This window comes from Leishmania braziliensis, contig 36, assembly GCF_000002845.2.
Source record: "Leishmania braziliensis MHOM/BR/75/M2904 WGS CADA00000000 data, contig 36, whole genome shotgun sequence".
In the NCBI taxonomy this organism is placed as follows: Eukaryota; Euglenozoa; class Kinetoplastea; order Trypanosomatida; family Trypanosomatidae; genus Leishmania; species Leishmania braziliensis.
The window spans coordinates 28,789-39,518 of record NW_004057998.1 but is presented as its reverse complement, the minus strand read 5'-3'; the positions used below and the strand labels follow the sequence as shown (position 1 = coordinate 39,518).

At 57.2% G+C, this 10,730-nt stretch overlaps 5 protein-coding genes across 5 annotated transcripts; all 5 read right to left on the bottom strand.

Annotated features, from left to right (window-relative positions):
* Positions 1-354: 354 nt before the first annotated feature.
* Positions 355-1,239, bottom strand: LbrM_25_2210 (hypothetical protein SCD6.10; the record flags this gene model as incomplete). Its single annotated transcript, XM_001565672.1, has 1 exon — positions 355-1,239. One exon carries the CDS (start codon positions 1,237-1,239, stop codon positions 355-357), a length of 885 nt encoding a protein of 294 aa, XP_001565722.1.
* A 1,258-nt stretch (positions 1,240-2,497) lies between these two features.
* Positions 2,498-4,255, bottom strand: LbrM_25_2200 (hypothetical protein, conserved; the record flags this gene model as incomplete). Its single annotated transcript, XM_001565671.1, has 1 exon — positions 2,498-4,255. One exon carries the CDS (start codon positions 4,253-4,255, stop codon positions 2,498-2,500), a length of 1,758 nt encoding a protein of 585 aa, XP_001565721.1.
* Positions 4,256-5,504: 1,249 nt separating this feature from the next.
* Positions 5,505-6,098, bottom strand: LbrM_25_2190 (hypothetical protein, conserved; the record flags this gene model as incomplete). The annotated part of the gene is made up of 1 exon (XM_001565670.1): positions 5,505-6,098. One exon carries the CDS (start codon positions 6,096-6,098, stop codon positions 5,505-5,507), a length of 594 nt encoding a protein of 197 aa, XP_001565720.1.
* Positions 6,099-7,057: 959 nt separating this feature from the next.
* Positions 7,058-8,080, bottom strand: LbrM_25_2180 (hypothetical protein, conserved; the record flags this gene model as incomplete). The annotated part of the gene is made up of 1 exon (XM_001565669.1): positions 7,058-8,080. The coding sequence occupies one exon, from the start codon at positions 8,078-8,080 to the stop codon at positions 7,058-7,060; it is 1,023 nt and encodes a 340-aa protein (XP_001565719.1).
* A 738-nt stretch (positions 8,081-8,818) lies between these two features.
* LbrM_25_2170 (hypothetical protein, conserved) lies at positions 8,819-9,391 on the bottom strand (the record flags this gene model as incomplete). The annotated part of the gene is made up of 1 exon (XM_001565668.1): positions 8,819-9,391. One exon carries the CDS (start codon positions 9,389-9,391, stop codon positions 8,819-8,821), a length of 573 nt encoding a protein of 190 aa, XP_001565718.1.
* Positions 9,392-10,730: the final 1,339 nt, after the last annotated feature.

The following is a 10,730-nucleotide window of genomic DNA, read 5'->3' as shown; positions in this document are numbered from 1 at the left end:
TGCGGCGTCCCGCGCAGATGTCCCATCTGGATCCTTCCTGTCGGCTGCAGCTCCTGTACGCAGTGTGCGCCATAGCACTCTAGTTACTCTCTCTCCCCCTCTCCCTCGATTTCCCACGGGACACTGTCACCACAGTTTTGCGTGTGGTGTAATTCGTGGGATCAAAGAAGGGCGACGGATGGGCGCGGCAGGGGGGCAGTCGTACAACTAACCTCTTTTGTCTTTCTTGCCATCGTAGCTGCATCCCCGTTTCGCTGTATGCGATGAGAAACAGCGAGAGAAAGAGGGGCGGCTGCCCTTGACGACGCCGCTCCCGCACTCTCTCCCGCGCCCTTCCCTGTGTCGTCGGCCCGCTCAACGCTGCTGGTAGCGTCCACGACCGCCGCGGCCGCGACGGAAGCCGCGCATGCTGCTCACCATCTCTGAACCGAAGGTCTCGGTGTCCGCCTTACGCATCTCGGCACGGTTCATATTGTTCTTCTCCTTCTGGTCACACGAGATGGTGTCAAAGAAACTGCTCTTGTCGTAGGCCTTGGCGTGGGTCTTTGCATCCTCCTTGGCCTTTTCGAACTCGCTTTTCTTCTTCTCAAATTCCTCGCGGCACTTGGCGAAATCAAAATCGCCCTCGAACTTCTCAGTAGCGCCGATATCGGAGGGCTTGAAGTCCTGCCCAGTGTGGCAGTCGCGGTAATTGCGACGGTAACTGCCTGAGCCTCCGCGACCGCCGTAGCCGCCGCGGTGATTGCGGTTGCCGCTGCTGTTGCCACCGCCGTTATTGTGACTGTAGCGGCCGGCGCCGTAGCCACCACGACGCGCGCCACCGCCACCGCGACTGTACGATGAATGCTCGTCGTAGAAGGATCGGCTGCCACGAGCGGCAGCGCTGCTCGTCGCTCCCGACGCTCCAGCAGGCGCGGCTGCGGCTGCAGCGCGTCCGCCACGACCGCGGCTCGGGGCATGCACCTCCACAATAGCAGGATCCCGTGCTTGTGGGGAGCCGCCGTCGCGGAAGACCGTCAGGTCTTTAATATCGGAACCGCGGAACACGATAAACTCAAACAGCTGCTCCGTCGATGGCACTTCGTCCACACCGCCGCCCTTGCGGCCCTCGGTACCGTAGATACGCACATTGGACAGGCTCACAGTGTTCTCATCGGTGTTGATCGAGTGCAAGTGACCCTCATAGCGAATCTCACTCTTGCTGATGAGGTTGATACGGTCGCCTACGGCGTTGTGCATTTTGATGCCGTATTGTTGCGCTTGCAAGAAAATTTCAAGATGGTTTGGTGGGTTGATTGATGTGGGGACAATGGCCAAAATATGGGTGCTCCTAATGAGGTTTGATGAGCCACTCACATGTCATGTGGGGTGTGTGTGTGCGGGTACGCGCTTGTGTGTGTGTGTGTGTTTGAGAGGGAGAGGGCGAACAGAACGGACGCAGGGGCACACGTGAGGAAGAGCGCGGCTTTATGTGAAAGGACAGAAGGACACCATGAAAAAGAAAAATACAAAGACGAACCAGCGAAGCTCAGCGACAGTAAAGGTGGAGTTGAGCAAAAACAAAAAAAGGGCAAACATGTAAGAGAGCTGAACGGGTGCGTGTGGGTGGAGACGTGCAGCGCGTTCGTGGTTCGATGGGACGGCCGGTGGAGAGACGGTACGAGGTGAGGGAAGCAGGAGTAAAAGTGCAAGATCGAGAGAGAGAGAGAAAGGGGTCGGATAGAGGGGAAGCGACAAGGAGAAACAAACAAGAGCGACGCTAGAGGCACTTTAGCAGGGATAGGTAGATATACACACACACACGCACACATCTGGTGTGCGTACTCTCGGTAGATGCCGATGGGGGAAGTGGGGGAGGAGGGAATGGACTACCCGAGGGGGGAAGATAGAGGGGGAAAACAAGAAGACATATGGAGGTATCGTGGGATACGTAACTGTCGCTGCCGCTCCTATGATCTACCTTTTATGTTCAACTGCTTCGATGGACTCCATGGGTCGTACGGTCATGTTCGTAATGACCAACGAAAAAAGGACATGAAATGACCACTCCTCTCCCTTCCCCTCAACGATAGCAGAGGCCATCACTGAGCTGTTGCACTGCGCAACACACACGCACACGCACACACCAGCTGCTTAAGGCAACTTCAGTGATCAAAAGCGACAGTCAAATGATAAGGTGGCCGCTGAGAACTCGTAAACGTCCATGTCGTAGCCGCACAGACTCATCCTACGGAGTCATCAAACGGGAGGGGTGGTAGTGGGGGGTGGGGGGTTATAGTGTACATCTGCGTCCATCATCAAGCACCGCCACAGTGCGAGGCGAGAAGAGCACCGCCAAAGGTGAGTAAAGTAACGGCATAGATTAAACGAAGCGGAAAATCTCTGGAGAGCTTGGCGCACGCAGCTGCGGGCAGGGAAAAAGGGCGGCGCAGGATCTCGCACCGAACGATACAGCCCGTAGGTATTATTACAGAAAGCGAAGACGATCCGTCGCGGCTCAAAAGGCCTCAGAGCCGCCGACAGGCACCACTGCGGCACGAGCAGCCCTCAAGACTCCCATGCAGTCCGACTCCGACAACTTCTGAAAGAGGAGCAGCTGAAACACCGATTCACCGAGCGCCGCCTGAACTCCTTCCGTTACCCGCAGCCACATCGCACCAGAGGTAGAGTCGCTGTCAGCACCACTGACTGCCCTCAGCTTCGAGACACCACAGCGATCCATGTCCTGGCGCTGCATCTCCGCCGCGGCGCGCACAATGAACTGCAGTGCGTGGCAGCAGTCGACCACGGTGGCTGTGTCACCATGTTTCGTCAAGCGCAGGTGCTTGAGAAAGGTTAAATATCCACTGCGCTGCAACACGAGACTCAGCATCAGCTGGCGCCGCTGGCTTGTCATGGGGCGCGAGATAAGAAGTAATACTGCCGTGCGACCGCACGAAAGCTGTCGACGCTGACGCTGCAGTCGCTCCTGCTGCGCGTTGGCGTCCGCATCATCACCGCGGATGACATACTCATCGCTGTCAACCACGTCGAGACAGCGTGTCAAGATGTCCTGTGTGAAGTGCAGGCTCTTCGCCGCCAGGCACAACAACTCATTCCCTTCGACTTGGAGCGCCTTATGCTGGTCGTCGAGGGCGAGCTGGAAGAGCGTATCGAGGTACTCGCCGCGACTGAGTGGACGCAGGAGAGCGTCGCAGGCGTAGGAGCTGCCAGAAGGTGGTCCAGCTGCCGTCTCCGCGGTGTTGTACGCATTTGATGCACAGTCCATGCCAACAATGGGCACATAGTCTGCACCGGCCCCCAGAGCAGCATCTGTGCAGCCACCGAGGTAAAACTGAGCGTAGTGATGCTGCTCCCTCTGCAGCTGCAGCGCGCGGAGGGCGCGAGCGGTATGCAGCACCGCTACTTCAGAAACGCGCCACGGCCCCGCTAAGCTCTTCGCACCAGGGGTCGTCAAGTCTTCTGGCGATTGCACCGCGTCGGCTAACACGCGCAGCAGCCCCGTCTGAACTATGTTCGCCATCCGTGGATGACCCTGGCCAAGCACGGCCAGCAATTCAGTCAGAGGTGCGGCGACCAGCGCATCCGTTTCGAGCTGCAGCGTTCGCAACACGTGCAGCAGGCCCTCCTTGTCGCCCACCATCTCGCGATACACGCGACCTGCATTCACCACGTGCAAGAGCAGCAGAGTTATGGCTCGCCGCTCCAGCACAAACAGAGCCGGCATCGATGAAGTAGCCGCAGCAGCACTAGCTGGCAGCGACGTCGACGACGGCAGCGATGCGTGCGCCGTTGTTTCCAGGCAGTGAGTTAGCGTGGCGACCCCGCCACCTTCCACAAACTGAAGGAGAAAGCGAGAACCGCGCAGAAACAGCGTAATTGCCTCAATCTGGGCCAGCAGCTCCGACGAAGGTGCCGTTGAGCCAGAGAGACAGGACGCCCTTGGCAGGGACGGTCCGTCAGGGGCAACGTTTGCGTTGGAGCCTGACGCCGTCGCGGACGGAGGAATAGCGGAAGCGGCCCCGCTCCTCGCGGAAGTCTTCTGCGCAGCGTCAACGGCAGCAGCAGCACCAGCAGCAGCAGTTTTTGTAGACGCGCTGGACATCGAGGACACGCAGTCGGTCACCCACGCGCCATAGCGCAGCTTCCACCAGGATGTAATACGAGTCAGTAGCAGAGGTGCTGCGCCGCCGAGGTCCTCCTCCAACGCGTTGCTGTTGCTCGCATGGTGCAGCACCGTCAGCGACTCTAGCATGCATACTCGCCGTGCAGCACACGCGCTGTCCCACACGCTGAGCCATGCGGTTGCACGATGGCCGCGCAGCTGAGGAGCCACAGCCGATGCACTCCAGTTTGCGCGCAGCCTTTGCTGTGATCGCTGCTTTGCAGCCGCACTGGCCGCTGACGGTTGTGCGATGGCAAGTCGCACAGTGGAGGACGACGACAAAGTGACAGCTGTGGCTGTCGGCTGTGACACCCCTCGGCGTGAGTTGGCCGTACCGCCAGCATGCGCGGTTCGCGCACCTGTCATGACGCTTCTTTTTTCTTTCCAATGCAACTCTGCGACGGGTGAAGTGAGATGCACGGCCACAACACAGGGAGACCACCAAGATGCGGTGGAAGAGTTGGAGCGAAGACACGAAGGGCACGCTTCACACCTAGCTGGGAAGGAATGGGTGTGGGATGGGAGGCTTCAAGACGCGCGCACACACATACACACACACACACAGTGAAAGGTGGAGAAAAGACAAAAGAGGTCATGCGAGTGAGCGTGTGGGGAGGAAAACGCATTCGGCATGCGCACTCGCATTCGAGGTAGGAGGAGTCACGATGAGATGGCAAAGCGTGACATGCACAGCGTAAGCGTTACGAGAGTGCTTGTACTCTGCAGTGCAACAGCCGCATTAGCAATCACAGAGAGAGAAGATCGAGCTAGAGGAAAGAAGAAGGTAGACACATCCTCTCACTGCTCAAGAGCACCAGTTTGTGACTGTCACTCGTAAGGTCAGTTGCCATCACCCCTCTTTCTACTCCCCATCTCTCTCTCTCGTCACCTCTCGCCCAACGGGCTGTGGGCGGTCAGTCCACCTGTAGGTGCCAATCCGTCGACTCTGTTCTCATCTTCCTCTTTTCCTTAGGCATTGTTGTGTTGGTGACTGAGCCAGCGCTATCCCTTTTCTTCTCTGCACCAGCGGGAGGGAGGGGGCCGTAATGTGCACTGCCGCCGCCGCGGCCACCACTTGCAGACCGAATGGGGAGAGCAGGCAGAGAGGAAGAGAGAGCGAAGAAACAAAAGGCACGACGCGAAACAGAGCTCAGCAACACGTATGCCGACAGGGAAAGAGAGGAAGAGACCATCAACAGACACATCAGTACAACTACACACGACCAGGCAAAATGTTCAGCCTCTCGATCAAGCAAAGGGGAGCGCCCACGTACGCACACCCGCACGCACGGCTGCCTTGCACAGCGGCGGCTCTTTTGTCTCCCTTACCTTTTGCGTCTTAGCGTGTGGCCGCACGCATGGAGCGGTTGATGGGGCGCAGCACGAGTTTGATGACCAGCAAAGCCACAACGAAAACGACGAGCATCAGTACGCACACCTGAACCTCAATTAAGCGACGCTTGGCCTTGGGGAGCAGCTGGAACTGCAGCCGCTGACGATCTGTCTGACTGCTATGCGCTTTGAGATAATATGGTGAGTCCGGGTCCTTTAAGATTTCGTGGGCCCGGAAAACACGGTCTACCATCTTGGCATCAGGGTATTTCCCGTTAGGGCCGTACAGGGCCTTCGCCTTCTCAAAGGCAGCATCTATGTCCTCCACCGTGCTGTCTGACGGCAGGTCGAGCACCTCTAGCGGATCGAACTGCATGAGGAAGGCCTCCTGTGCACGCTTGCCCGGCATCTGCGCATACTGAGTGCGTCGTTGTTCACCCAGAGAAGAGACAACAACACTGGCGGTATGAACTGCGCCGGTGGACGTTAAAAGCTGCACCTGGTGGCGAGAGAATGCGGTGCGGAGTGCTGTTTCGCGAAGAAGGGGTCGCACGCTCGCCAGTCCGGGACCTCGACGCAACAGTACTGCACACAGGCGCATCTTGCACTCGGTTCCGCTTTGCCGGGCGTACAAGTGTGCGTGTGCTCACGAAGCTGAACGACAGTGTCCACAAATGACCGCCGCAGCGGTACGAGGGATTAGGCAAGGAGGAGACAGAGAGACGTTAGTGTAGACACGGACAGAGAAAGAAAGAGACGGTGCACGGACGTCTTGGAGACACTGGCGATGAACCGTGCATGGGTGCAAGGAGGAGGAGGAGGAGGAAGAGGAAGAGGAAAGGGGACAGGAGGGGAAAGAAGGTCAAGATGTGGCAGTTGGTGTGGAAACGTAAGGTGGGAAGAATATTTAAAAAACGAATCAGCAGAGGGGACTTACAGGTGTGTAGAACCTCCGGGAGGTGGTCACGTAGTCACGCGTGTCTTCTTTGGTGGGGAGGGGGGAGGGGCATAGTTGTCCCTGCGCAGAACCCGCATGGGGGAATGGGAGTATGAGTCGTCAAGCACAGGTAATTTTGCTGCTACTGTTCCTTTTCCTCTGGGCAATGACGCGCGCTAGCGGAAGCTCGAAGGTACTCACACACACACACACAGAGAGAGAGAGAGGGAGAGAGGCTCCAATACACCGACAAAGGAGGGTAAAGATACACTCATCAGGGTGCTCATACACGCTCGCGAAGGTATCGAGTAACCAGAAGCGACGCACACCGTAGACATCATGTCCATGTGCAGTCAAATTATTGTACGTGAAGAACAGAAAAGAGACGAGAGAGAAACACCAGCAACACCGAGAAGCGAGCAGCAACACATGTAAAAATGTGCACGCCTAAAAGAAAGAAACGACAGCATCGGCATCATCATCGTCGCTATCGCTGACGTCATCAGAGTCGTCAAGATATGGCGCTAAGTGATAAGCGAGAAACAGCGAGAGCGCGGGCAACCCATTAAAGAGAAACATGATTGGGTGCACACATGCCCTTACGTACCACTCGCCTCGCACCTTCACGAATTGTAAAGGATAGTGGGCCGTCGACCATCAGAGAGCTCCAGACTCACCAGTTCCTCGTCGAACAGCTCGATGAACTCCTCGTTGTCGGCGCGGCTCTTGTTGCCAGCGAAGCGGCGGTACTCCTCAAGGATGGAGACGAGGTTCCATCCCTGCAACTTGCGCAGACACCCACACACAATACCGGAGCGGTAGCGCCCCTTGGAGCAAGTGATGAGCAGCGGGTAGTACAGCGGGTCTAGCAGGATGTGCAAGATGCTGACGACAACCGCCTCGGAGAGGGTCATAAGGCCGTGTAGCTTGCCCTCGTAGGACGGCACCGCCGCCTCAACGCCGCTATCGCCGCCGCCGTTGTAGTGCAGCCCATTGATGGGGAAGTAGAGTGGCGCCGGCATGTGCACTGGCGATAATTTGGGGCTCATCTGACGCTGGCCCACGTTTTCTTGCAGAAAGCGCACAGCATTCGACGTGCTCGCAGTTGCGGTGCCGCTGGACATGGCAACCCAGCTTCGACCCCCAGTAGAGAAGCCGCGGTCCTCCTCTATGCCCTCACCGTTGCCATCCGTCCAGCCATCGCCTTCGACTTGGCGAGCGTTTCCGTTGCCGGGTGAATCAAAGTGCGTGTAGTTGCCGTCAACTCCTCTGGAGTTGCGGGTCGTGCCCTCGCGGCCCACCTCCTTAGCGTTTCCGCTCTTGCTCCCATCTACGATTGCAGGTCTACTGGAGGAGGCGGCTGCCGCGTTACCGCCAGCGACACCGTCTGGTGCGGGGAGGGGTGTGTACTCGTGCGCCACGCCACGGAATGTACCGCACGTCTGTAATTCGCTGGCGAGGGGGCAGAAAATGGTGACGCCGGACTCCTGCAGCCACTGTACGAAGGCATCGTCGTGGATGTCGGTGAGCAGAATGCACGTGCGAAGCCCCAGTGAAGAGAGGAAGCCGTAATGGCGCGGCTCTGGTGCACCACAGCGAAAGATACCCTCCTCCACGTAGCCAAAATTGGGTGGAATAACCTTCATTGATTGTGCTCCTTTCCGTGCCTCTGGTAGACGTTACAGCAAGCGTGTGTATGCCTCTGTGCGAGTCCGTGTGTGTGTGTATGTGTGTGGGTGTGTGTGGGTGTGGGTGTGGGTGGGTGCCGCTTGCTACGCGTGGGACAGGAAAAGAAAAACAGAAAAGGAGCCTAATGAGTAACAGCGCAGAGGAACAAGAGTGCACAGAGACACCGCCAACAGCGCACTGGGGCGGAGAGAGAGGGGAGGAGGAAGATATCTTGAGACAACGGCAACACACACCCACACACACACACACACGTACACGTGAAGACGCATTCAACAGGGGAAAAGCAACACGTCACACGACAGCAGCACAAGAATATATAAGGCGACCCCGCCCGACTCTATCCAGATACAAACGTCAAAGAACTCTGCAAGCATGCGGTTCCTCAAGGCTTGTGCGTTTCTCTCCAACGTACCCGCTGGCACACATACCTGTGTGGAACTCTTCTGTAGGTATGCGGATGTGTCCGCCTTCCTCCCCCCGTCCTCTGAAGAACGCTTCGCGCAGCACGCACCTTTTTCTTTGCTCTTTCTGATTGAGAGGTTCCTCGTGCACCTCTGGTGGAAAGGGGAGGTGTACATTCGAGTAGAGTAAGAGAGGTGCCATCAAAACACCAACACCCATCAGCAGAGTACGCACACCGTCACGTCGACTCACCCACGCCATTTTTGGACCTTTGCGCTCCGCGGCCGGGTAGACTAAAACTGGGGCATCTGAGAGCCAAAGTCCCCCTTTCGGCTTGCCTTCATAGAAGCATATGGGTCCCGGCCGCCGTCCGCTGCCACCTGCGTCTCATGAAGGTCGCGCTTCTTTCGGATGCGCTCGTAGCTCTGCTGTACCGCGCACAGCGTCAGTGACACTTTTTCATCCGTCTTGAGCTTCTCCTTCAGCTTCGCCATGAATTCATCATCATGCTGCACACCGTCGGTGAGAATTCGCATGTCCTTGGCGGCTCCGCCATGCTGGCGCAGGTAGTTGATGTACTCGGTGTCCGTCCGCAGCTCACGCTGGATGGCGACCAACCACTGCTGATCGCAGCACGCCTGCAGCACCTCATAGTAGACCTGTGGGTTAAACTCGCGGCCGCAAGCTGTCTTGATAGGAGTATGAAGACCGATACTACTCTGCAGATGGTGGCCGCGGCGCATCTCCCAGCCTTGATTATTGCCGCTGGGCCCCGTGCCCTCGGTAGGGATGTGGCCCGGGATAATAGCCCGTCGCGTCATGGCGAGCACGCCAAAGCGCAGAGTAGTGCGCTGCAGACGACGCATGACGACGCGGAGCAAGCAAAAGTACTGACGAGGCCCGATCACAGCTATCCGCAGATGTGCGCGTGTGTGTGTGTATGCGCCTTTGCACGTTGGTCCTACACACTAGACTTTCTGGTAGGCTGCACTGCTTATCGGCATAGAGAGAATGAGAGATGGGCACGATAGCAAAGGAGAATTTGGGTAGCAGACGGTCGCTGCAGTGCAAAGCGCACGTGCACCATCTCTGCTAGGATAGAGAGAAGGCACAGCGCGAGGGGGAGCGCATTGCTACACTGCTGAGACCCATCGTTTCCCTTCAACGTGCTGCCTCCCTTCCTTCGTGGGGTACGAGTGGAGAAAGAATGGGAACTACGAATGGAGGGGAAAAATGCGCGAGGGAGCGGCACACTGTGCTTATGCCCACCCTCGCTATCCATGATCGTACAGAAGTCCCAACGGTCCACAACGCACATAGTGACAGCAGGCAAGAGAGGGAGAGAGAGGCCGTCTCGAGCAGCGCCAGAGCATGTCAATATTGACCATGAACTCGGTAAGTGCGGTCGTAGAAAAGTGGAGTCACCACGGTCGCACGGAGAACAGTCACTTCGCGGATGTGGTAGCCTTCCCTCGCCTAATTGTACTTCTGTATGATTTGCCTCTTTGTCTGTTAGGTGCTACAGTATGAAACGAAGATGTGCGAGCGTACGCACAGAGATACACACACAGACACGCACAATTGCCCTCACGCGTCTCTGTACAGTTCGGTTAGGTGAGCGAGCGTGCGTGGCTGGGTGTGTGTGTGTGGGTGTGTATGTATGTGTACTCCTTACGTAGAAATCAACGCCCACCTCCCTCTTGTCAGTCTTCTTCTAGCTCCTCCTCCTCTTTCCTTCCTCGATTCTTCTCGTCATTCCTCACTACAGAGCGCCTGAAGTCGTGCATTCGTGTCACCCTTCACCGTCAGTGCTACTTCGTTTTCTCTGGCGCACAGCTACGGATGTGAGTGAGTTCACTGAGTGCCGACCCAGTGCGCCTGGTGGTGCAAGAGAGACAGAGAGGCGATGCAGTGGCCAAGAGCTGCAAGTGAGAAAGAAAAAGCTACGTTCAGGGGGTGAACGTGGTGTTGAGCGATGAGGGAGAGGTGAGGAGAAGCAGTCGCAGTATTCTACCGCCTACTAGGTTGTACGTGTTTCGTTCCTTCCACTGCACGTGACGGCGTAGGGGGTGGTTGTGTGTGTGGGGCCGTGCACGCCACTCATACACAGATGATGGAGAGGAAGTGCACAAGTCTGTCACACCAGCCATCGTGCTGCGCCAAAGGCGATGCAACACGCTGCCTGGACTTCAAAGGGTAATGGAG